Below are 25961 nucleotides of genomic sequence, written 5' to 3' on the forward strand. Positions count from 1 at the left end.
GGTATGGGAAAGATGCAAATTTTCCAGGCACGTTTAAGAGTATCTGCACTCTGTCTTTGCTACTTTCTTCTAAAACTCATTGATGGTGCTTTTTTTAATAACACAATTAAAAATGGTTAGTACTTGAACATGTGTAATATGTACTGGGTGTGAAAAAACATATCAGAGCATGTGCTTTTGTCAGGGAACTGACATCGTAGCGAGAGGCAAAGGGGAGGCTCCCAGATGATGCTGGCGAAGGACCCAGCAGCAGGGGGAGAAACAGCTCAGCGCAACACCAGGGAGAAAGGGGGGCAGACGGGGGAAGTGGAGAGAGGGCTCCAGGACTCTTCACTGGACATCAGTGAGGAGAGCCCAGGTCCTCCGCTACCCACGCCTTCCCTGCGCAGAAGACTCCCGCGCAGTGAGAGGAGGAGGAGACTGGGTGTCAAACAACTTTTATGCTGGAAGAGGTTCAAGAAACGCCCACTGACGGATTCTGCCAGTGACTGAGGCAGCCGCGATGAGAAGGGGCTGTGCAGTCAGAAAGGTTTAACAAGGCAAATTAACCGAGAAAGGCACCAGTTTACGCACGAGTAACTCATACCTATTACAGCTTTGCATGAGTAAGAACCCAGGTTTAAGGTAACCAACCCTCATGGTTGCAGGAAGTAAAAGTGGAATTGCATGGTTAGTGTTTGTTAACGGGAGCAGTGGTCCAAGTCCAAGTGTGGGGCTTATCTTTCCACCCCCATAGCATTTGGCTTCTGTTGCCCATCTTGAATGACCCGTGCTTCCTTTCTTCCCAACAATTATTGCCAAAATATTCCAAATTCTTCAACAAGTGCTGATGGTTCCACCCAAATCAATGTGCAAATTAGAAGTTTTATAGAATTTTTCTGAATTTAAACCAGCTAAAGGAATTGGTTTCCTTCTGAGGGGCAGATTTTAGCTATTTGCAGTGTATCTGCATTGCAGGAGACCAGTGCAAAAATCAGTCTGAAAAGAAAAGGGCTTAGTTGAAATGTCTAGATCTAAAATTAATGTCTCTGTCTCTGGCATCGTTTGTTTCCAGAGGGAAGCACTGCTCACTTTGTGGGTGGGCAATACTACCAAGCCATCCCCTGATGAGGTTCCACCTGAGTCATTTTATATGTTGCATTTATATCCCACTTTTTTCTATAAGGAACTAAAGGTTTTCCCTCTCCTTGTTTAGTCCCCACAACAGCCCTGTGAGGTAGGTTAGCCTAGAGGCAGGGCTCCCAATGAGCTTCAGGGCTAAGGGGGAATTTGAACCCTGATCTCCAAGGTCCTAGTCCAACGCTTTAACCGCTGCACCACAAAATGGAAATACGTGTTTTCAGGCTTCCCAGGACTGTAAGATGCAACTACTTTTTTTTTTTTTTGTCTTTCAGGGAAAAAGTCCCGCAAAGAAATGTGGACTGATCTCATGACGGGAACTAAAACTTTTATTTTGCTTTGGTTTGTCCTGGCAAGTTTATGGCACTCGACTGGTAAGTCTGTCCAACTTTTCCCTGTCCAGTTAACAATTGGTTTTCCTAAAATGGATTTCCTCTTAGAGCTGTTACTTGACTGATAAAAACTTTTTTTGTTTGAGGCAAGCCTACCCAGACGTGCAATTTTATTATGTCTATTTTGTTTCAGAAATTTGTCTCTATTGTGAGGCATTTCATGTCTACTTGTTTTTAATGTTTGATTTTATCTATATTTTCTTAAGTGTATTTCACATTGTTTTATGGAAACTGCTTAGGTTTTTTTTGTTGATTTCACAGGGTATAACTCTTGTTAGAGTAACGCGGGTGGCGCTGTGGTCTAAACCACTGAGCCTAGGGCTTGCCGATCGGAAGGTTGGCGGTTCGAATCCCCATGACGGGGTGAGCTCCTGTTGCTGGGTCCCTGCTCCTGCCCACCTAGCAGTTTGAAAGCACATTAAAGTGCAAGTAGATAAAAGGTACCGCTCTGGAGGAAAGGTAAACAGTGTTTCCATGTGTTGCTCTGGTTTCGCCAGTAGTGGCTTAGTCATGCTGGCCACATGACCCAGAAAAACTGACTGCGGACAAACGCCGGCTCCCTCAGCCAGTAAAGCGAGATGAGCGCCAGAACCCCAGAGTTGTTCACGACAACTTAACTGTCAGGGGTCTTTTAGCTTTACCTTTTTACTAACTCTTGTTAGGATGGTATTGTGAGTCTTGTGGTTCCATGTAGACTTTGCTGCAGACTAGATCCAAACAGTGATCTTGTTTTTGGTGCTTTCTCAAACAGACAGTGTGGCCAAGTCTTCCATTTTCCTGGTCATTAACAGGTGCCCATAGCTATCAAATGATTTCCATTCCACTGGAATATAAGATGTGCACTTAAGAGTCATGGCTTCCCCCAAAGAATCCTGGGAAATGGAGCATGTCAGGTATGCCAAAAGTTGTAAGGAGATCATTAACAAAGTACAGCTCCCAGAATTCTTGGGAAGTCATGATTCTAACCCCATGAGAAAAGCTTACAACATTTTGGCCTTTTCAGTTTAGAGAGGAATGGCAGGTTAGAAGTGACATGACAGAAGTCTATAAAATTAAGCATGGTGAAGAGGGAGCCGATAGATAAGTTTTACTCCCTCTTTCATCATATGAGAATCCATGTGATATCCAGTGAAGCAGAATGCTGGAAGGCTCAGGAGAGGCAAAAGAAAGGACTTCTTCACATGGCATAATATAAAGCTGTGGAATTGACTCCCACAATTGGCAATGATGGTCACCAACTTGGACAGCCTAGGCCAGTTCATGGAGGAGAAGGCTATGTTCTAGAATGCTTCTGAAAACCAGCTGCTGGAAACCACAGGAGGAGATGGTGCCATGTCCCATGGACATCTGGTTAGTCACTGTGAGAACCGGATGCTGAACCACATCGACCACCAAACTAATCCAGCAGCCTATAGTAGCATAAAAGTACAGTGGTACCTCAGGTTAAGTACTTAATTTGTTCCGGAGGTCCGTTCTTAACCTGAAACTGTTCTTAACCTGAAGCACCACTTTAGCTAATGGGGCCTCCTGCTGCCACCGTGCCGCTGCCACACAATTTCTGTTCTCATCCTGAAGCAAAGTTCTTAACCTGAAGCACTATTTCTGGGTTAGCAGAGTCTGTAACCTGAAGTGTATGTAACCTGAAGCGTATGTAACCTGAGGTACCACTGTAGTTTAAATGTATGGTGAGCTTAGTTAAGCCATACATATATTTTCTCTTCTTTTTAAAAAAATTACTTAGTTTTTCAGGTTTTAAAAATGTACAGTCATCACACAACCAACATAAAAAGAGAATTCCAAAGAATCTCCTGGACTTTCCCCCTTTGTGGGTCCTTCTATTAACCTTTTCCTCCTGCATCTTGTCTATTAAGCCAAATCTTTTAAATCTCCATCATACCCAAAATTCAACATTAGACTACAAGTGTCATTTCAATCCTACTAATAATTTTAATTGTTTACAATGTTTTGTAAGGTAACTTATATATTCTCCCCATTCCTTATTAAAATTTTGGTCTTCCTGATTTCTTATTCTATTTTTGCCAATTCGTCATAGTCCATCAACTGAATCTGCCATTCTTCTGTGGTAGGGACAATGTCTTCTTTCCATCTGTGGGCTAGTAACATCCGAGCAGCAGTGGTATAACATAAATAGCAGCAGTGGTGTACATAAATAGTATTTTCTGATCCGTTGGAATTTTGGCACCTAGAATTCCTTCGGGTATTTTTTAGAAAAGGTTATTTTGAACATATTTTTCAGTTCATTATATGTCATCTCCCAGAATTCTTGTACTACCTTACATGTCCACCACATATGATAAAAGTTGCCTTCTTTTTCCTTACAATTCCAGCATGTATTTGACCTGGTTTTGTACATTTTAGCTAGTTTACTAGGACTTAAATACCAACGATACATCATTTTCTTTCAATGTATAACATGCTGTAAACTTCAAATCCCAGTTCCATAGCTTCTCCCATGGTTATCATACATATCTTTGAACCAGAAGGGGCTGTTACCGAGTCCTGCCAGGTATGCCCACCATGAAGACACATTGCCAGTTCACCACATACGAAAATTTGAGCATCTTCCAACATGCCGACACCCTAACTGGCCCTGATTTTTCATGAAAAACCATCTCTGCTTCCAATAACTTCATGTGTGGTTTACTCTCAGGCGCCCAAAAGAATATCCATTGGGAAATTCAGCGTTACGACGGCTGGTACAACAACCTCATGTACCACAGGCACAACTCAGCAGGTGAGAGCGTCCCTGAGGTTTTCAGGCCTCCAATGCTGTTGCAAATGCCATTTCTGATGCCAAGCATTGGGTCCATGTGTACGGGGAATATTGGCAAATTCTGCGAAATGGTCTGCCAGTTCACACATCTTTCTGCAAATGAATGGAAAATCAGGCAGGCAATTGGCATTCGATTTCTCTCCCCCCCCCCCCCCAGTCCTAAATTCACACTTGTTCCCCTCCACCGGCACCACGCTTATTGATGACGTTTCCACCACACTCCTATTGAAATAAATGGTGTAGAATAGCCGCACACCAATAACAGAATTAATCATATCATTAAATTTGGCTACAGCAAACAGCGAGTCAAACAGCGTTGTTTTGGGTGGACTGGAAACAGCCCTGCATGCAATGGGTTGAGGTGGGATATATAAGAGCCCAGGCGATCCCTGGGTTAGGGTTCACAATGCTGCCTTAAAGAGCAGGGAAGTTGTGTTCCTCCACCTTGTGCATTTCACAACTTTTTTCCTCCCAGCTGTTCACAGCAGCACATATGCGCATCAGATCTTGGGGAGCCTGCTTCCACAGCAGGCTCACCACTGCATCCAAGCATGTCTTAAAGGAGCAGAGGTCCTTAAAGGTCCAACCGCCCATCTCCTTCCTTGTTTCTTAGGACATACTTTGCACAGCACCTAAGACACACCCTAGGGACGCGGGTGGCTCTGTGGGTTAAACCACAGAGCCTAAGGCTTGCCGATCGATCAGAAGGTCGGCGGTTCAAATCCCACGATGGGGTGAGCTCCCGTTGCTCAGTCCCTGCTCCTGCCAACCTAGCAGTTCAAAAGCACGTCAAAGTGCAAGTAGATAAATAGGTACCGCTCCAGCGGGAAGGTAAATGGCGTTTCCATGCTCTGCTCTGGTTCGCCAGAAGCGGCTTAGTCATGCTGGCCACATGACCTCAATAGGGTGTGTTGAATTTTTCAGCTTTTAGCTTCCAAAAATGACGGGTACTAAAAGGGTATAACATCACTTGGGGAATTCAAAAGATATTTTGGTCAAATTAATATAATTTAGTTATGCTTGGTAAGTAAAATGTCTGTAAATTCCATAGAAATAATTAGAAATGCTTTGCCCCAAGTACTTGCAGTTATATTATAATTATTTATTATTACTAATATTATTTACCATTACTGACGTTTTCGTAAGGTAAAATTTAAATTCTTCAGTTTTCCGAAAGCACTGTATGAACTTCTTCATCTAAGGTAGACTTACCAAGCTAAATGTTCTCCAGTCACAAAGATAATTGCAGATTCCTCACCCTCAGAGACATATTTTTAAGACCCCATCACTGAAGAAATTTGCAAAAATTAAGTCTTGCCCACGGCTGGCTACGTCAAGCTGACATGCTGATTTCTCACCACTAGGATCGTGGTTGTCGCGGCTCCTTCCTGCGAGCTATGCGGACGGCGTGTACCAGGCCCCCCAGGAACCAAATGTCCCCAGTGCACGGAGACTCAGCCATGTGGTGGCACGAGGGGACTCTGGATCACCCTCTCAGAAGAACAGAACTGTGCTGGGCGTCTTCTTTGGTAAGCTGAGAACTCTTGAGTCATGGCTTCCATCAGCATCCATGCCACTGGGCTGCGTCTGAGGGAGGGGTCCATGTGTCCAATGACCCTTTGGCTCCTCCCTGATATCGTAGAATCCTAGAATTGTACAGTTGGAAGGGACTCTTCCAATCGAGTGCAACTCGCCCTACAATGGCCTTGGTCCTGTATACCTGAAGGAGCGTCTCCACCACCATCGTTCAGAGGTCCAGCTCTGAGGGCCTTCTGGTGGTTCCCTCCCTGCGAGAAGTGAGGTTACAGGGAACCAGGCAGAGGGCCTTCTTGGTAGTGGCACCCGCCCTGTGGAACACCCTCCCATCAGATGTCAAGGAAATAAGCAACTATCCTACTTTTAAAGGACATCTGAAGGCAGCCCTGTTTAGGGACGTTTTTAATGTTTAATGCTGTATTGTGTTTTTAATATTCGATTGGGAGCAGCCCAGAGTAGCTGGGAAACACAACTAGATGGGCAGGGTATAAATAATAAATTATTATTATATAATGCAGGAATACACAACTGTCCCATACGGGGATCGAACCTGCAACCCTAACCCCTCCCAGTGTTGCTGCTTTCATGACCATTGATGATGTAGAGGCTTCCAAGAGCGGGTTCCTGAGTTTGTGTGCGTCTTCTTTCTTCCTCCTCCTTTTGTGCCGTGTTTCTTAAGATTCTAAACAGCAATCATAAAACTCAAACTGCCGGGATGGTATAAGATGCAGCAAATAAACGTTTTTGGCCCTTTCAGCAAATCTCCAGCAAACGTCTTACAAAGGAATCGGCATCATTACAGGGAACAGGACTGATTTATCTGGTTTGGCCCCTCTCCAACATAGAGCACCTTTCAATCATGGGAAAAACAAAATGGATTCCTGATTTCACAACTGCCCCCAAATTCCTTCGCGTCCACTCTGGCAGTGTCTGCTCCAGACATTTACCAACCTGATGCCCTCCAGATGTTTTGGACTATGACTCCCATCAGCCCCATGCAGCATAGTGGCTGGAGCTGATGGGATATGTAGTCCAAGGCACCTGGAAGGCATCTAGTTGGGAAAGGCTGGCCTACTCTGCTTTTCACAGCACTGACATCTTGGAGAAACGAGGCGCTTGATATAGTCAAGGCCCACTTTCTACCACAAATCAGGCCTCAAATCAATGCCTGTAACTAATGGAGTAATGTGCCTAATTCTTTCAATTACGGGATTTGGGGAGGTTCTGGTCACAGAATTATAGTATTGGGGGTGAGGGATTTGCCAAGGTTTCCAGGCCTTGTGACAGCAACGCAGAGACTGTAATTCAAACCACAGTGTGCCCCTTTTTCTCTTCCTCTGGCTCAAACCCTTAGATCATAGGATTACCTCCAAGAGGATTACTAGGCTCTTGCATGACTGGTTTTATGTCTTATTTTAGCAATGGTCATGTTTGCCCCTCCTTGCGGATTTCTGCTCCAAACCTCAGAACTATTTGGTCACTTAAACCTACTTCCCCCTGGGTTAGCGTTTGCCAGTGTGATCCGGGCATGTTTGGGAGCCTGGCTGTTGCTAGGCATTTCTGCTGAAGGCTGAGTAATGCTTGGAGCTTAATCCCTTGGAATATGTTCAAACAAGACTGTGGATTTCTCAGAAGCCATGATGAGAGAGTAGGAAGAAGAAGAAATGGGTTCTTTGGCACTTCTGAGCCCCTTAGCGGTTCAGGGGTGTGGGAACCCAGGAGAAAGCATTCTTTCCGGCAAACCCCTAAGTTGTAGAATTCCATCTCCTCAGAGAGGTGTTGTTACCTTCCTTTATGTAGTTCCTGTCATGTGCTGAAGAGAAACACCTATATATCTGGACTTTTGACATTTCTGACATATATATCATAGGACCCACCCTATTCTTTTGACTAATTTGTTTTAAACCAATTTTAATATTGTATTTTTAAATTGCTGTCACTTCACTTATTGTGAAAGGTGGATAAGAAACCTAGTTTGTAATAATAACATTAGTAATGATTAATAATAATTTAACATGTTCTTACCACATTTGAACACATTTCTTCTAAGCATCTCTTTTGGTTTTCCTTTGTCAAATTTGTTATATTATTATTATTGTAGTGGTAGTAGTCGTTGTTGCTGCCGCCACCAGTTATTTCCTTCATAATTGGCACTGGCTGAGAGCTCTTTCCCGGGTTTGTAGTACTTTCTGCCTGCTCCCATTTGGGGGAAATTGCCAAGCCTTAAAAACTGGGCTTAAAAGAGACTCAAAAAGTTTGTGCACACATTATTCAACCTCACTGAAATTGATCCACAGAATAGTATCCCTTGTTACTATTGGATAGTCCAGGGGTCTGCAACCCGCGGCTCCGGAGCCGCATGTGGCTCTTTTACACCTTTGCCGCGGCTCCGGGGCGGATACTAGCGAGGGGAGGAGGCGCATTGTGCGCCCCCGACACTCCCCACTGTAGCAGGCGCTGTACTGGCTGTGACGTCGCATGGGGGCGGTGCGTGCGTTAGTCACGCACCGTCCCAACGTCACCTTCCCGCCCACTGTCAGATCGCGGCTCCGGAGATATATTTGTTTTAAATGTCGCAAGGGTTTTGCGGCTCCCAGGTTTTTTCCCCTTCGGAAACGGGTCCAAGTGGCTCTTAAAGGTTGCAGACCCCTGGGATAGTCTATGGAATCATTGTCTGAGGAGAAGAGATTCCTCAGGAGGCAATGAGATATGATGGCATCTGGCTGGATTACACTCTGTGAGCAGGGCTGGCTCAAGACTTTTTGCTGCCTGAGGCAAGAAAGACAAGATGATGATGATTTTATTATTATTTATACCTCACACATCTGGCTGGATTTCCACAGCCACTCTGGGTTGTTTACAGCACATAAAAAAGTGTAAAACATTAGACATTAATTTTTTCCCAATACAGAGTTGACTCCAGGTGTCTACTAGAAGTCAGATAGTTGTTTATTTCCTTGACATCTGATGGGAGGGCGTTCCACAAGGCGGGCGCCACTACCGAGAAGGCCCTCTGCCTGGTTCCCTGTAACCTCACTTCTTGCAGGGAGGGAACTGCCAAAAGGCCCTCGGTGCTGGACCTCAGTGTCCAGGCTGAATGATGGGGGTGGAGATGCTCCTTCAGATATACAGGACTGAGGCCGCTTAGGGCTTTAAAGGTCAGCACCAACACTTTGAATTGTGCTTGGAAACGTACTGGGAACCAACGTAGGTCTTTCAGGAACATACTTTCCATCCAAATATGCATTCTAAAATATATTTTGATACTTTTTTGAGGTCAGTAGGGGAGAACTAGATTGGCACATTTGGGGAACTGCACACTCTGGTGGGTAACTGAAGTTCTGGTCTGCAGCTTAGTCTGAGAGGTGCAGATCAGGTCAGCGTGCATCGAAACTGGCAAATACTGAAGCTTCTCTAGATGCAACACTCTTAAGAGAAGTTGCAGCAGGTTTTTCGTGGAGTGTGGTTTCAGGCCCTGTGAGTTCACGGAATTGAATTTCGTAGGTGTCATGGTTCACTAGATGTCCTGTTTCATCCACCCTCTGCTAGTTCTGTCCCTTTTGGTGTTTGCCAGGTTTCCATGTGCTCTCGGAGATTCTGGAAGCCGACAAGCCCGGCTGCCCTGCCGAATTCCTAAACATACAGATCCCTGAAGGAGATCCTGTGTTTGACCCTGCTGGCTCAGGTGATGTTGTCCTGCCATTCCAGCGAATGCAGTGGGCTCCAGGTACAGGACAAAGCCCCAACAGGCCCCGGGAGCAGGTAAGATCCAGCTGGCTGCAAATCAGTGTTTATCCCTTTGCACGTGTTTGCACAGTACATTTTGCAGGGGAAAAGGGCAAATACAGGGCGTGTATCAGAGGATTCATGTAGTGGCAGCATTGCTGGGAGAGCAGTCAGATTCAGTCTCTAAGGGTGGTGTCTAGATGCAGAATGGAATGCTCTGCAATGGTTCGCTCAGTTTTCTGCCCGGGACGTTTTAAAAATAAAACAGTGTGCCTTTGAAAAGGAAAATGTACTAAAATGAATAAACAGAATGGGCAAATTAGGGGATGGGTTTAAGATGTCCATCTTTGCAGAGAGCAGTCCTCTGTTTGAAAGGCTATCAGCAGTGCTAGTGAGGAAGGATGGGGGAGAAATTACCGTATTTTTTGCTCTATAAGACTCACTTTTTCCCTCCTAAAAAGTAAGGGGAAATGTGTGTGCGTCTTATGGAGCGAATGCAGGCTGCGCAGCTATCACAGAAGCAAGAACAGCAAGAGGGATCGCTGCTTTCGCTGCGCAGCGATCCTTCTTGCTGTTCTGGCTTGTGAGATTCAGAATATTTTTTTTTCTTGTTTTCCTCCTCCAAAAACTAGGTGCGTCTTATGGTCTGGTGCGTCTTATAGAGCGAAAGATACGGTAAATTTAGTACCATTTAAAGGTGAACCTGCCTGGCTTTCCTAAACTACATGAGAACTGAAATTCCAGCCATCCTTCAAAATTTGCCCTCATCCGAATTTTGCAGCTCCCCAGCTAAATAATGTGTTCAGAAATGCTTGTATGGGGGCGATGGTTGATTGGCAACCATCTGTCTTGAGAGACAATGAAGTGCACCTCCGGGGGGTGAAGTCAAACCGCTGTGTTAGCAGCACCTCCCCGGGACACAAGCCTGAGCAGTGTGTGTGGAGGTTCTGCGCTGCCCAGACACAACCCCACCCCCTCTTGGTCTCACTGATGTAGTTCAAAGGAAAGCAAAGAGACGCACTGGGGGGGGGGGTAAAGTGTGAATAAAAACGCATAGACTAGTGAGAACACCATGCGCAAATGCATTATATCAGGGTAAGTTGCTCTCCAAAAATATGTATGTCAGGCAAAATTGCATGAAAACGCTTATATTAGGAGAAATTCACTCTAAATTGCTGGTGTGTGTTCACAAGGACCAACACAAATTGATATGGAAATTTGGAATACTGAACATAAGAATGGAGCCAGGGATCTTCTGCATGCAAAGCTGATGTCCACCACTGAGCTGTGACCTTTCCCCCGTTTGCTTAAATTACCTTATTTAAAATTTTATTAAGCAGTCCATCAAAAAAACATAGGTTGCATTTGATGATCTCTCATCCCCTTTTGACTCCATTGACTCATTGCCTATGGAATAACCTGGCAGTATATCTACAGTGCAGTCATTCTGGCAAGGGTATGATAAGCTAAATCTTCTGTTCGTTCACCACCCTGCACAAAGCTGCTTTCTTCATTGCCTCTGCGGTACAGAATGCTTAATGGCCCCCTGGCCAAAAATTTAGAAGGAACCTAACCCACCTGCTTCCACCTCCTCTCCCCCACTCTTTCACCAGCTAAATGGGGTGACAGGATGGCTTGATGGGAGTGCCATCTATGGCTCATCCCATTCCTGGAGTGATTCTCTGAGAAGTTTCTCACGAGGGAAGCTGCTCTCCGGAGAAGATGGTTTCCCAAGGCAGACAAAGGCAAACAGCTTAATGTGGAAGGCTCTGGATCCGTCCACAGGACAAAGTGGACCACAGGGACTCTATGGTAAGGAAGGTTGGTGGTGCCTGGTGCCCCTTTGGGACTGGTAGGGTGGAAGGCCAGGAGGACAACAGTAGGGGGCGCCAGAGGCAATGAGAACAGATGGAGGTTGGTGGTCCAGAGCCCCGTTTGCTCTAATGAGTAATTTTGGATACAGTCTGAAGTTGAGAGCCTGTGAGAAAACAGAAATAGGGAGGGGAGAGGGTTCATCTCTTCAGGCCCTCTTTTTCTAGAACAATAGCACTTATTATATTATTATTTGTACCCTGCCCATCTGACTGGTTTGCCCCAGCCACTCTGGGCGGCTTCCAGCAATATATAAAAACACAATAAAACATTAAACATAAAAATAAAAACCTCCCTATAAGGGTTCCAGAATGTCAATAGCAAAGAGCACAGACAGGTAGAAAATGTTGCACAGCTCTTAGGGTCCTGTATCTTTTAAATGGGCATTGGCGAATCACTAGTTTGAAAGTGCCAGCATGGCAAATTCTGAAGGTCAAAACGGCACATCATCTGCAAAGGCAAATGTATTTACCGTAAGTGATGTCTGATAGCACATTTGCTTGTTTTTTTAGGAACCAGTTTGAGAAGGGTCAATTAATAGCATACTAGTGGCAAGAGAGGGGCTTGTTCTTTCTTCCTCCAAGTCCTCCCCTTCCCCCATTTGAAATATACGTCTGTGACAACAAATGATATATGATATATGATATAAACCATTTGAAAGAAGGCTGGGTCATAAAATGTCCGTGTCTGATGTTTGTTTGACATCATTCCTATATTTACTATGAGATGGTATGCTCCTCTCATGAGATCATACCAGCAAATCTGTACCTGTTCTCAGGATCTGGAAGTTTAGAATTGGCTCTTTTCTCTCTCTACCTCCCACCCAATCCCTTCTTCTAGACTTTGGAAATGCCAAAGGTAATGCAGACCTGTTCCTGCAAGCAATGGGCATCGTCTGGTTCCGCTACCACAACGTCCTGGCAGCAAAGCTTGCCCAACAGCACCCTGATTGGTCTGATGAAGATGTGTTTCAGCACGTGCGCAAGCGGGTTATTGCCACTTACCAGGTGAGCGAGGCATGGAAGAAAGACTGTGTGTGGCCGGGCAGCAGGGGGAGGCATCCAGCAAACCTCTCTGGGCACATAAACCCCTAGACTGTGTTTTGTTTCCTCGTTGTCTCTAAGCAAGGGACCATAGCTCAGTGGCAGAGCATGTGTTTAATAATAATAATAATAATAATAATAATAATAATAATAATAATAATAATAATTTATTTATACCCTGCCCTTCCCGGTTCAAAAACCGGGCTCAGGGTGGCTAGCAACAAATTTAAAACACTTAATTGTAAAAGCAGCATAAAATACGGTATAAAAACATGAATAGCAATAAAATTCTAAGTTCAGAAACCAATTTAGGGGAAATCCATCTAATAAGCATTAGATAGTCACCAGGGCTAGCTGGCTGAATTAGTCCTACTTGGGCCAGTTAGGAGGCCAGGGGAGAATTAGCTGTGGGGTCTCAGAGTGGGTAATCTTCATAAAAAGTGGAGGGGGAGGGAAGAGAAGGGAAATAAAAGATGAGCTTTTTCAATCTTGCCCTAGAGAGAGAAGCCAATTACGGTAGACAAAACTGGGCTCAGCAGAGAACTAGAAAAACTTGGTGTATGGCAGCTTCCTAAGTAGAGAGATGTGGGAAATGGTATAATATAATAGTTTATCATGGCAGCCTCCCAACACCTAAAGAAAATACAAAAATGCAGGCAGTTATGCTGGCCCATTTTATGATATATGGTCCACCAGCTGCTAGTCATAGAATTGGAAGCTGGTCTCAGTCTCTGACATAATTCATGCTCATACGTCACAAGCAATAGCAAAACTTGGAAACCTTGTTATCACCTCATTCATTTGGCCAGAGCAAAGAGGGCCTCTCCATTACTTTGATGCTCTGGCAGATGAAAAAAATGACTCCAGGTTTGGGGGGCGGGGGGAGAAACAAAACTCTTAGAGCTGAGTTCCCATACATTTTCCTCACTCAACACCTCTGCCTATTAAGCTTTATGGAAGAGTCCACACCTCAGTGGTAGCTCTTATGATTTTCATGCGGAAGGTCTTTCTAGTCCATGACATCTCCAAGTTCCTATTTTTTCTAAAGAAAGAATGATGCCAGACCATTGGTACAGCCAGCACAGTTTTGTTCACACTGACTGGTAGCGGTTCTCCAGGTTTCAGACAGGAAGTCTCCCTGAACCCTACCTAGAGGTGCCTGGAATTGAACTCAAGACCTTCTGCATGGAAAGCCATGACCCTTCCCGAAGATCTAGGACCCATATACCAGGAAAGATCTCTGCCTCCTATTGGAAGCCTATTTTAGCAGCAAGTGATCTAATAAATAAGGCTTGAACAGACCAGGGCTGGGTAGATACCGTATTTTTCTGTGTACAAGACAACCCCCTATTTTTTTTAACCCAAAATTAGGAAATTAAGTTGTTTAGCTTTTTTGGAGGGTGGAGGAGGTCACTTCCGCCAATCACTCACCCAACTGCCCTCCACTGCCAATCGCTTGCCACTGCCAATCACACACCACGCCGCAGCCGCCAATTGTCTGCCCGCTCACCGCCACCAACAGCCCACCCGCCCACTTGCCGTAGCTGCCAATCACCTGCCTGCCTCACCACAGCCGCCAATTGCCTGCCCCATTGCCACAACCACAGCCAATCACCAGCAGGCCTTGCCGCAGCCACCAATCACCCGCCCAATTGCCACTGCCCATCTCCTGCTTGCTGCTGCCATTAATGTCCCCTCTGCATCCACTATCCATGTATAAGACGACACCCAATTTTTGCCTATTTTTTAAAAGCAAAAAGCATCATCTTATACACGGGAAAATAAAGTAACCAGTCAGTGGATTGTGGTCCATTAGGGCAAATGGGGTACTGTCCCATCGATCTCACCCAATCCCCATCTGAGTGCCCTTCTATTTACAACCAATCAGGGGGTGGCTCTTCCTGCCATTGGCTCTGGCTCCACCTGCTGTTGGTCTTCCTGTCTTCTGCCCTACCTCTCCCAATGGGCACCCAGCAGGTAGTCTGACTGGGTGTGGAGCAACTTCCTGTGTGTCACAGCTGCCTCTTCCTCCTTGTTTCCCTAGAACATTGTGCTCTACGAATGGCTGCCAGCCTTCGTTGGGAATGGCCCTGCTGAACCTTACACAGGTGAGGAGAAGGAATCATGGCGTGTGCAAGTGGGTATCGTTCAATGGGGGCCAGTAGACTGAGCTGATTTTGTTCTGCTGTTAGTGTGCGGGGTTTGGGGCATGCATATGCGTTTAAATAAATATAAATGCACTAGAGGTTTACCTGAGCCTCTCCCGTTATTTAAAACCACAATTCCTTTCATTTTTCACCTTTACTCAAACTTTGGCTGTTGTTTTGAACCACCAGTTTCCCCTTGGAGACCTTGGTAGCAAAGAGCTGACAGGTCAAACCAAATCCAATCCAATCCAATCCATCCATCCATCAATCAATCAATCAATCAATCAATCAATCAGTAAGCAAGCATGTTAATAAACACCTTCTCTTTATTTTTCATGTTACACATTTCCATTTTAAAATTAATAATACACCCCCTTTTGTGTGGGGTGCAGTTTAGAATAATAGGGTATGTACATTAATGAATAAATATCGTGGAAAGGGATTGTAATATCAGGAATAATAAAAGGTATAAGAAGAGCTTGCTTGCATGTACAAAATAGGTAAAAAGGTAAAGGACCCCTTAATGCTTAAGTCCAGTCAAAGGCTACTATAGGGTTGCGGCGCTCATCTTGCTTTCAGGCTGAGGGATGCGCCATTTGTCCACAGACAGCTTTCCAGTCATGTGGCCAGCATGACTAAACTGCTTCTGGTGCAATGAAACACTGTGACGGAAACCAGAGCACATGGAAATGCCACTTATCTTCCCGCTACAGTGGTACCTATTTATCTACTTGCACTGGTGTGCTTTCGAACTGCTAGGTTGGCAGGAGCTGGGACAGAGCAACAGGAGCTCACCCTGTCACAGGGATTTGAACCGCTGATCGGCAAGCCCAAGAGGCTCAGTGGTTTAGGCCACAATAATCCAGTGACAAATAATATCTTGGTAATTAGCGAGAGAATCTGAAGCTACAATCCTATGCATTCTAACCTAGACTGAGAATGGTTAGAAGACCACCTCACAGAGCTACAGTTCTTAGAGGGGAAGTCATGAGTATTTAAAGTGGTAGAACAGTGTCTTAAATCTATAGTGCAGGCGGGGCCTGAATTGTATTTGGGGATTCTGCATACCTTTGCACTATAAACTATAGATTTCATTAACCAAACATGCACACTCTGTCCAAAAAGTGTGTCTGCACTTGACTGATCATCCATGCAGCAATGGGGCCTCATCCTGCTGTAGTTGCCATCCCTGCCCTTCATTGAGTCTTGTTATTCAGAGCAGTCATCTCTGTTTCAGGTTACAAGCAACATGTGGATGCTAGGATCTCACCTGAATTTGTTGTGACTACAGCGCTCTTTCTGGGCACCATGGTCCCTCCTGGCGTGTACATGAGGTAGGAATCTGCCTTACTTCTAGCCTTCTTATGGATTGGCTGATACATCAGTTGGATGAGCAAACCTCTGAGGCTTGGACCACGCATGTCAATTGGAGAATGGTAGCCTTGCCAGAAGACACATCTCACATGTGCAAGGTCCTAAGTTCAGTTCCTGACCACCTCCATCTCAAAGGATCTAGCAGCAGGTGGTGGGAGAGATTCTATAGGGTCACCACCAATTTGAGTAGACTCTGGAGAACCACTGCCAATCATAATAGACAGCTCTGATCCAGATAGACTCTGTATAAGGCAGCTTTATATCTGCAAGGCCCTCTCATGTCCCAACCACCTGCCTTATCTCTGACAGTGGAGGGACATTGTAAGTCCTCTGATATTGATGTCAGTGCATGTATAGGTTTGCATGAGAGGATGAGGTCCTTGAGATATTCTGCTGCCAGGTCATGTGGGGCCTTCAAAGGTAGGTAAGTAAGTAAGTAAGTAAGTAAGTAAGTAAGTAAGTAAATAAGTAAATAAATAAATAAATAAATAAATAAATAAATAAAATAGTACTGTACCTTTTAATACCAAAAATGAGCTACCAGAGCTCATATATTTATAAAAATGTCATGGGTGCCAGCAAAAGTATTGGCATGGGCAAGGGTAAAATAGGAGACAACTGTCACTGAAAAAAGCCCCGAATTCTATATACAAATAGGTAGTCAATGCAGATGGAATGATGCCGGAGTTACGTGCTCCAAGTAGTACCGTATTTTTCACTCTATAGGGCGCACCTGACCATAGGGCGCACCTAGTTTTCAGAGGGGGAAATCAAGGAAAAAAATATGACCCCACCCCCCAGCTCTGGGAGCAGCGGACAGGCTGCACGCAGCCTGTGCGCTTCTCCCAGACCTTCTCCCTGCTATTGCGGGAGGTGGGGGACATAGGCGCCGACTCCATGGGGCCTGAGGGGGCCCGAGCCCCCTCAAAAATTCGTTTTGGGGGCTCTGCCCCCCCAATAATTTAAGAAAATTATTAGGCACCTTGCCAAAAACCGCGCAGGGGACTCCGGCGCGCGCCTCCCAAAGTGACCGGGAGCTCCTGAGAAGGGGCGGGCAGGTCGGTCAGTCAGAGGAAGACCCCCAGCGGCGGGACTTTAGAAAGGAATGGAGCCGCGGGGCCGAGGAACGGCGTATTCGTCGCCGGCGAGGGACCGGGGTGAGGGGAGAATGCAGGGGACGGGAGTTCCCGCCGCCGGAGCGGGGCTTTTTTTCTGGGTTTGGCTAAGGTGACGTTGGTAGGAGGGGGTGGCCGCCTCCCGGCGCGAAGCCTGGGGAGGGCAGGCCGGTTCTTGCATGCAAAAGCACCACTGCCATCCTGCCGCCAGTATGGACCCCGGTATGGGCCCCCCCAATATTTTTTATAAGTCGGCGCCCCTGGTGGGGGAATTCCCCCATCTCCCGCAAAAGCCCACAGGAGGGAGAAGGGACTGACTTGGCCAGTCAGTCCCTTCTCCCTCCTTGGGGAAAAGCCCCAAAGAGTGGTGCGCTCTTTAAAGGCTGTGCGGCTCCTGTGGGCTTTTCTAGGAGGTGGGGGAATTCCCCCACCTTGTAGAAAAGCCCACAAAAGCCGTGCAGCCTTTGAAGAGTGCACCGCTCTTGGGGGCTTTTCAACCGAGCCTGTGGGTCTGGCGGTGGGGGGAAGAGCTGCTTTCCCCCACCGCCAGCCTCAAAGACCAGCCTCTCCTGGCTTCAGCAAAAGCAACGTGAAGCCTCCGGAGTGCAGGCTTCAGAGGCTTCGCGTTGCTATCGCTGAAGCCAAGGAGCCTGCATTCGCTCCATTGGACGCACACACATTTCCCCTTCATTTTTGGAGGGGAAAAAGTGTGTCCTATAGAGCGAAAAATATGGTATTTATTGGACGGCAATCTGCCTTGCTACGTTCTGAAGAAACTGCAGTTGCTGAACGCTCTTTGAAAGGACCCTGGACAGCCCTGGTTCAAACCTCTCACTACTGTTGTCTCTTGACCTACTCACACCATGGTTAATAAGGAGAGGATTTGCTGTCCTGCCTGACAGGGTTGTTATAAGCAATACTTACGCATGAAACCCTTTTAGCTCTTAAGAAACAATGCAATGCAATGAGCATGTGCTTATTAAAAAGTTCCCCCATCCATCTGCTTTTGTCGGTGCAGTAAGGTAATCTTAGACTCAACTTAATGGTCTTACAGAGGGCTCACTTTAGATGTTGACGTGTTAAGGCTGTTGTGTTCTCTTCCTCACTCTGTTCAATGGAGCCCTTATTGGTTTTCCCTCTTCCCCTTCTGGCTTCCCTAGGGCCCCTGCAAATATATTTTGTTGTGCATTCATAATGTTTTGAGCTCATCGTGCTATTGGGGGAGTTGCATGTGACGCCACTTTCAATATGGTTTGCACCAATGTGCTATAGCTGTGCCAATAACATGTTGTAGAATACTCCTGGAGGGGCTCTTATTTTCATGGGTTTGGATATCATTCCTTTCCTGCTTAGAGCATCGTTTCACTTCTTTTGCTTTTCTTTCAGGAACTCAAGTTGTCACTTCCGAGAAGTGATTAACAGAGATGGCACCCGCTCCCCGGTACTCCGGTTGTGCAACAGTTATTGGAGCAGAGAGGTAGGGGGCTTGCAACTAAGCATAAATTTCTAACCAAAGGCACATGTTACACCACTTAAACAGAAAATGAATAGAGTAAATTGGTTTCTGTTGTTGGTACAGATACGCCATTGGTCACTGGTAGAGCACATGCTCTGCATGCAGAAAGTTCCAGGTTTAATTCCTGGCACCTCCAAGTTGAGGTGAGACTCCTGTCTAAAACCTTGGAGTGTCACTGCCGACCGGTAATGACCAGGGATGGAGAACCTGTGGCCCTCCTGCGGTTAATAGACTACAACTCCCATCATTCCTGACAACTGTCCATGTTGGCTAGGGTTGATGGGAGTCCAACAGCATTTGCAGGACCACAATTCCCTCATCTCTGGTGCAGACAATACTCAACTAGGTGGACCAATTGTCTGCCTTGGTGCCTGGCAGCTTCCTATATCACGGGTTAAGCAGGTAACCTCGGCAAGGCATGTAGCAACTCTGGGCCCAAATAATATTTTCAGTAAGGTTGTGTTGGTCTCTATTAGCTGTGGGCCAGGCTACTGATCTAAACATCTGAACTGGCGGCTTCCCTGCCATGCTGCTAATCCTAGCTCAGAACTGGCAATGGGTGTAGCTTTGTGGTGTGCTGATGCTGAGTCTTTTTATCTATCCTGTTCAGAATCCCAATATCAAAACGGGTAAAGATGTGTCTGACCTGCTGCTGGGGATGGCTTCTCAAATTGCTGAGAAGGAAGACAACATAGTGGTTGAAGATCTCCAAGGTAGATTTTTCCTTCTTCCTTTATTCCTGCCAGTTTTTAATCCTTCTTCCTCTCCTCTCTCTCTCTCTCTCTCTCTCTCTCTCTCTCTCTCTCTCTGATTTAATTGCAAAAGAATTTGATCCCGTCTACAAACCAAGAAAGGCAATAAAAAATAAGGAATCTTTTGCCCAGAATCAGTCTAGGAAGAGTTACTTTGTGGGCTCAGCAAACGTGGGTTGTCTTCCTAGTGCTGTCCAGATGCTGCCAGGGCTCATTTATTCCAACTTTTTTTAAAAAAAGAAAATATAAAGAATGGAAGACCAGGACAATCCAAACTGGTGTAGATTACCATCCCTTTGCACTCCTGTCCATTCCTCCCTTACATTTACAGCCCAGGTTTTGCCTCTCTCTGCTTCCTTGTTGCACTGAAATGCAAGCAATGCATGTAATCAATTCTCTCTACATCCTTAGGCTGAAACTGGAGAGCGTGGGGACTTGGTATTGCGCTGAACTGCGAGGGATTTGCAAAACAGTGTGTTGCAAATCTCTCTGAGGCTCAATGAAAGTGAAGGGATTTTTCCACACGCAAACTTCTCTGAAAACATATGCAGCTTTGACTTCTCCCTCCTTACTTAGGCGCCAAGTGTGTGGGGCTGTGGGTGCTCCAGCCCCCACAACATTCCCCATGAAGGGGCAGGGCAACTACAATTTTTTTGGACCGGGAGCGTTTGGGCCCGATGTCACCGTGCCCAGTGGCAGAGCGTATGCCCTCGCCGAGTTCACCCCTGAGGAAGCCCAGCCAGGCATGCTGGCCAGCTGATGAGAGGGGCGGCCAACTCCAGGGGGCCCTGGAGTGGCTCCATGTGCCGCTCCTATGCCCATCTGTCAAATGCCTCTTTACCTTCTGGAGGCCCATTGTGGCCTCCAGAAGACCCAACCTCCCCCCAGCTGCGGGAAGGCCCATCATGGCTATGGGAAGGCCTGCCGGGGCCTGTGGAAGACCCGATAAGGCCCTTGTAGCCACGGGAAGGCCCAACAAGGCCTGTCAGACCTTCCCATCAGGCCTTCCAGAGGCCGCAACAGGCCCCGTTGAACCCTGTTAGGCCTTCTGTAGGCCGCAACAGGCCTCTAGCCGCATGATGTCACATGTGTGCCAGGCACGTGATGTCAGAGGCCCTCTCTAGGCACCCACAATGTGGGGCAGGACCCGGTGCCCGGGCCTCCTTAAATTGGGTTGGCTTGGAAAACCACAGGACTGAGCTCACTGCAAGTCACAGAAGGGAGGTGGGAATCCTTCTTCCTTGCAGTGAGCCTTAGATTGCTTTGCAAAATATTGAGACATTTCACCCTTTTTGCAAAGTTTTGGTACAACAGGGAAGTGGGGTGGAGGAACAGTTTAACTCTTTCTGCTGTTGTTCTCCTCAAATGTCCCCTCAGATCAGGTGTCCCTTACTATCAGATAGGGATGGGAGAGGAATTTGATTAAATTAAAATGTAAAGTTGAATTTACCTAATTTTCACATTGCAAAACAAAAAACCAACTGGAACCTGGCCAGGTCCATTAATTCACCATGAACTTAGGTCCATTAGTTTCAGTGGGCCTATTATGAGTAAGGATGGCAGAGAAACTTGATTCAGTTCACATTTAAAGGCAAGCGAACTTGATTTGCCCCCCCCCCCTTAGGGAAAAAAACTGAAATTTAGCCATTCTCTAAAATTTGCTCTGCTCTGAGTTTTGCAATGTCATTCTCCAGCCAAGTAATGTGCTTAAAAGTGCATATACTGGGGTAGCGAGCATAAAAAATGATAATCCCAGATAGTCCTCAGGGTCCCTTCTGACTCTTAAATTCTATGTTTCTATGATTCTGTGATCCATCAGGGCCCTACTTAGGTTCAAATGATACATACACCAGACCTGTATCCTCCTTCTGTACCATGTGGATCGGTATTTCTGGCTGAGAATGGAGAGGAAACTCAACATTAACCATGGAACCACTTTCACATTTCCACTTACAGCTTAAAGCTGAACAGGGATGCCTTAGCATTAACACTAAGGAGTCCTAATGTGGAAGCAGGCCAGGTCCTTCCGGGTTCCTTCTAGAACAGATGCCCGTCTGAGTGCTCAGAGGTGCCTTGCCAAGGCCGCCATTCTGCTCTCTGCAGGGATTCCTCTGTGTTGCAGTGCCCTGATGGTCCTGTGTTGTACTTGTTCTCCAGATTACTGGTATGGGACCCTGAAGTACTCCCGCATGGACTTCGTAGCCAACTGGATTCATCGTGGGCGGGACCTTGGATTAACTACCTATAACAGAGCCAGGGAGTTCTTCAACCACTCCATTGCTACTAAATGGCAGGACATCCACCCAAATGAAACGGTACTCTGTCAGAGGTCTTGCAGGGGGTGGGGGCATAGATAAGCCAGGCATTAAACAGGGTGCATTTTGTCTCATGTAAGCCGGACCATCCGTGGAGATGGAGCATTTTCCCAAGTGCCTATAAGAGCAACCCTACATTTCTGTGCTGCATCCCATAGAAAATCAGACATTACCTGAGAAAATCGAGACAGCTGAAACATTGCAGGAGAGGCAAAGCCTCACATTTTGCAGCCCTTCAACCTGGTAGAAGAGGAGCACCTGTTTTGCACACATCCGCTCCCGGGTTCAATCCTTGACATGATATATTTGAAGAAACATGTATCAGATGAGAGGAAAGTTGCCTCCTTGAGTCCCTGGGGATCTGTTGCTAGTCAGAGCAGACATTGCTAGATATAAATCATCTGACCTACTGTAAGTCAGCTTCCATGGTCCTTTTGTCACATCACTGCTCCACAGCTTTCAGACCTGCCCATTGCCCTCTTTAAAACAGCCTTCCCTAGTCTCCAGTCCCCAGGTGCTGTTGAACTACAATTCCTATCCGTGACCATTAGCCCTGCTGTAGTCCAGCATCTGAGGGCCCAAAGTTAAGAAAGGCAGCATTAAGGTCTTTGGGAGATGTGCAAGCTCAAAAAAGCCACAGAGCACTTTCTCTCCCGCTGCCGCTCTGGAGAAAAATGTTTTGAAGGCTTTTGTTCTTTTACTGTATGATCAGAGTGAAACGGCTTTGGTTGACAGATTCAAAGCAGCCTCTCTCTTTCTGTGTATATGCCATTTGTTGTTTAGTTGTTTAGTCGTGTCCGCCTCTTCGTGACCCCATGGACCAGAGCACACCAGGCATTCCTGTCTTCCACTGCCTCCCGCAGTTTGGTCAGACTCATGCTGGTAGCTTCAAGAACACTGTCCAACCATCTTGTCCTCTGTCGTCCCCTTCTCCTTCTGCCCTCCATCTTTCCCAACATCAGGGTATTTTCCAGGGAGTCTTCTCTTCTCATGAGGTGGCCAAAGTATTAGAGCCTCAGCTTCAGGATCTGTCCTTCCAGTGAGCACTCAGGGCTGATTTCCTTAAGAATGGATATGTTTTATCTTCTTGCAGTCCATGGGACTCTCAAGAGTCTCCTCCAGCACCATATGCCATATGCATATACACATATACATATGTGTATATGCCATATATATACACAATTGCTTCCACCAAAGGATCCTGGGGACTGTAATTTAGCCTTCATAAAGTCCCCAGGATTTTTTGAGGGAAGTCATGTGCTTTAAATGTGCGATGTCGATGCAGCCTACCCCTCTAACTAACCAAGCAGCCTGGAAAGCCTCCCACTCGTCTTGATGCAGCAACCTAACCTTTTGGCTTGTTCCCAGCTTTGCAGAGAACTTGCAGAGATGTACAGCAATGACACAGGCCGCCTGGAACTGCTGCTTGGGGGCCTGTTGGAAGCTGATAGAAAGCTCTTTCGCAGCATCATTCAGGACCAGTTTCTTCGCTTACGGGATGGAGACCGGTTCTGGTTTGAAAACACCAAGAATGGGTAACAGCTAACCAACTTTTTGAAAACATTCATAAGCATGAGGCGCATGAACAACGGGAAGGCCAGCTTGCAGAAAGAGGGAGGAAATTTCTTGCCGTTGCCACCAAGTACCAGAAACTCTAGACAGATTTGCACTACAATTTTACATCATATTCGTGACTCCTGGGAGCTGTAGTTTCCTCCTCACGGAGCCACAGTGTGCAGCACCTTTATAACAAACCACAGTTTCCCAGGGCTCTTCAGGGGAAGTCATGTGCATTTAATATGCTTTAACCATATCATGTGTATCCATACTCTGTGACAGAGGTTGGAAAGATGTGGCCGCCACTCCCAGGTGCCATTGGACTTGAACTCTCACCATCCTCTGCCAGCAAGACCAAAAGTCTGGGATGATGGGAGTTGAAGTCCAGCAATCTGGAGGACCACAGTTTCTCTCCCCACCCTGCTCTATAATGTCTCAAATACAGCGCCCCCAGGAGTGCCACAGATTCCCCATCCCTGGCTTTCAGATTGAGTACAGCCACTTCTCTGTCCTCCTTTCCCTCCTATTCTTGCCTCATTCTGCAAATTCACTTGCCTTCTGTCTGGGCCAAACCTGCGCCCCCCACACAGGATGAGTGCAAACAAAATGTGTTGCGGTTACTGCTGTTCCTCCTCCTCCTTGCTCCTTCAGCAGCAGCAGGGCCAGGAGGCTCCAGGGATTGGCAGTGGGCCTCTTAGTAGGATATGAGCTTTTGGAAATGCTTGAAAATGCCAAGCCCCGAAGCTGTACCTGTCTAAGTCAGGGATGGGGAACTTTGTTCAGCCTGAGGGCCACATTGCCTCACGGGCAACCTTCTGGGGGCCATGTACCAGTGGTGGGCGGGGCCAGGTGCAAAAGTGGGTGGAGCTTTATACAGTAAGTTACATTCCTGCCATGCAGAGATCAGAGGTTTCTGTACCCACAGACACACTTTGACATATCCAGGCAAATGAGGCATTATCACAGTTCAAAGACACAGACCAGCCAGGCAAAAGCACTCCTGGAGGGTGTGGCTTTTGGAAGTGGGTGTGGTCTGTGGAGACAGACAGGGCTGTAGGACCAATATTGGTCCTCCGGCACTGAGGTTCCCAACCCTGGTCTAAAGGAATGGGCAGCCCTAGAAGTTGTTGTTAAACAATGATAAATCTTCTCAGTGCAGAGGGGGCAGTGGGGCAAGCTACTCTAAAAGGAAAGGGGAAAAAGACACTGGGGCTGTAGATATGAGAGTGTTGGAAGTTCAGTGCTAATTGCTGTTTGGGAAGAATCACATTTTCACAGCAGCAGCAAATTGCAGGCTGAGTGATGGGAAAATGTATTTCTCTTGAAAGTGAGGCACTAGCTTGTGGAAAGATTGAACTCTCCTGACTACATAACTGCACCGTCCCTGTGCAATATCTTTTTTTAAAAAAGAAGCCAACATCGATAAGCTAATTTTCTTAAAAGTCATATATACCCAGGAGGTGCACATTGCATGATAAATTCTCCAGCTTCTGTGCTGGTACAAGGATTAGTTCAATGGGGCATGGCAAGATTGTGTGCATGTTGCAAATCTGTACAAGCTCAACATTTTGAATATTAGATGTAAAATGCAGACGTCTGAACATTTAACCCTCGAAAGTTGCCCAAGGTTCTAGACCTTATGGGTATAAAGGCACACTTGAAAATGCAGAGCAGTGCTGACTGAAATCTCCAAAGCCATAAGATTCCTTAATAGGATCTCCATTGGTTCAGACCAGGGCTTCCATGTCCTGCATAATATCGTGATGCCCCCTACATATTGCAGAGCTTCACAAAAATTCCATGCATGCACAAACATGTTTAATTTACACAGTGTACATACATTGCATAATTCATATCTGTTGGCACAGAAATTGGATCTGAAGCTTGGGGCCGTAGGGAAGGGGAAAATGGGTCACCAGTTAAAAGGGATCATGTATCAAGTGGGCTTCTGCCCAAGACCCCACAGACGGCAACAGGCTGGCGCTTCACTTAACCCTTTTGCTGACTCCCTTTCTCAGGTTATTCTCCTCTGACGAGATTAAAGAAGTTAAAAATACCACATTCCACGACATCCTGGAAGCTGTCACCGATGCAGAGTCAAAAGACATCCAGGCAGAAGTGTTTTTCTTGCATGATGGTGGGTTTTCTGTTCTGGGCTGTTGACCAGTCAGTAGAGCAACCCCATAGGATCTGTTCCATAACCCTTGTCCACTTCTCCAAATAGACCAGGACCAGAAACCATGGTTTGGTGTTGCTTGTTCAGTTAATTTGGAATTAAAACTAACTTCAGTTTGTCACGGTTTGGAAACAAAACAGCAAACTGTGTTGAAACGAAAAGTGAATGTTTCTATTCTGTTCCCTGCAGCTGTGTTAGAGAAGGGGAGATGGGAGCATATAAGCTCAAGGGTTTTTTATTTATTTTAAAAATTACATTAAGCTATGGTTGTTAGGGTTATGTCTGGATGCAGCTAGAGTTTTTAACCAGACTAAATATGATTGAACATGATCCAGATTGAAAACGATCCGCTCCCATTCAAAAGGCTTGAAGCAATTGAAATATATCAAAATTTCATTTGAAAAAAGGAATAATGTTCCAGGAGGAGATTTTGGATGGAAGCCATGGTAGGGTGGGGGTTTTGGGTTTTTTTGCACCTTGTGATATTTACAGTGGGAACATTTTTATGACATTCCTTCCATCTTGCT

General features: G+C 46.2%; 1 protein-coding gene across 2 annotated transcripts in view; it reads left to right on the top strand.

Moving 5' to 3' along the window:
- The first annotated feature begins 1400 nt into the window (after window positions 1-1400).
- Window positions 1401-25961, top strand: part of LOC310693448 (dual oxidase 2-like) — a 54497-nt gene continuing 29936 nt past the window's right edge. The window contains exons 1-13 of one of the 2 annotated variants that reach the window (XM_083475563.1): window positions 1401-1493; window positions 4183-4266; window positions 5670-5834; window positions 9416-9603; window positions 11181-11379; window positions 12280-12446; window positions 14527-14590; window positions 15867-15963; window positions 18505-18595; window positions 19245-19347; window positions 21544-21701; window positions 23070-23236; window positions 25277-25395. In XM_083475563.1, the coding sequence (XP_083331689.1) occupies window positions 1415-1493; window positions 4183-4266; window positions 5670-5834; window positions 9416-9603; window positions 11181-11379; window positions 12280-12446; window positions 14527-14590; window positions 15867-15963; window positions 18505-18595; window positions 19245-19347; window positions 21544-21701; window positions 23070-23236; window positions 25277-25395 (1681 nt within the window). In that variant the 5' untranslated portion in view covers window positions 1401-1414. Of the gene's footprint in view, window positions 1494-4182; window positions 4267-5669; window positions 5835-6067; window positions 7024-9415; window positions 9604-11180; window positions 11380-12279; window positions 12447-14526; window positions 14591-15866; window positions 15964-18504; window positions 18596-19244; window positions 19348-21543; window positions 21702-23069; window positions 23237-25276; window positions 25396-25961 lie in introns of those variants that run through there. The other variant, XM_083475564.1, reaches the window with a different exon arrangement.

Source organism: Podarcis liolepis (genome assembly GCF_965112155.1).
Source record: "Podarcis liolepis genome assembly, chromosome: 14".
Lineage (NCBI taxonomy): Eukaryota > Metazoa > Chordata > Lepidosauria > Squamata > Lacertidae > Podarcis > Podarcis liolepis.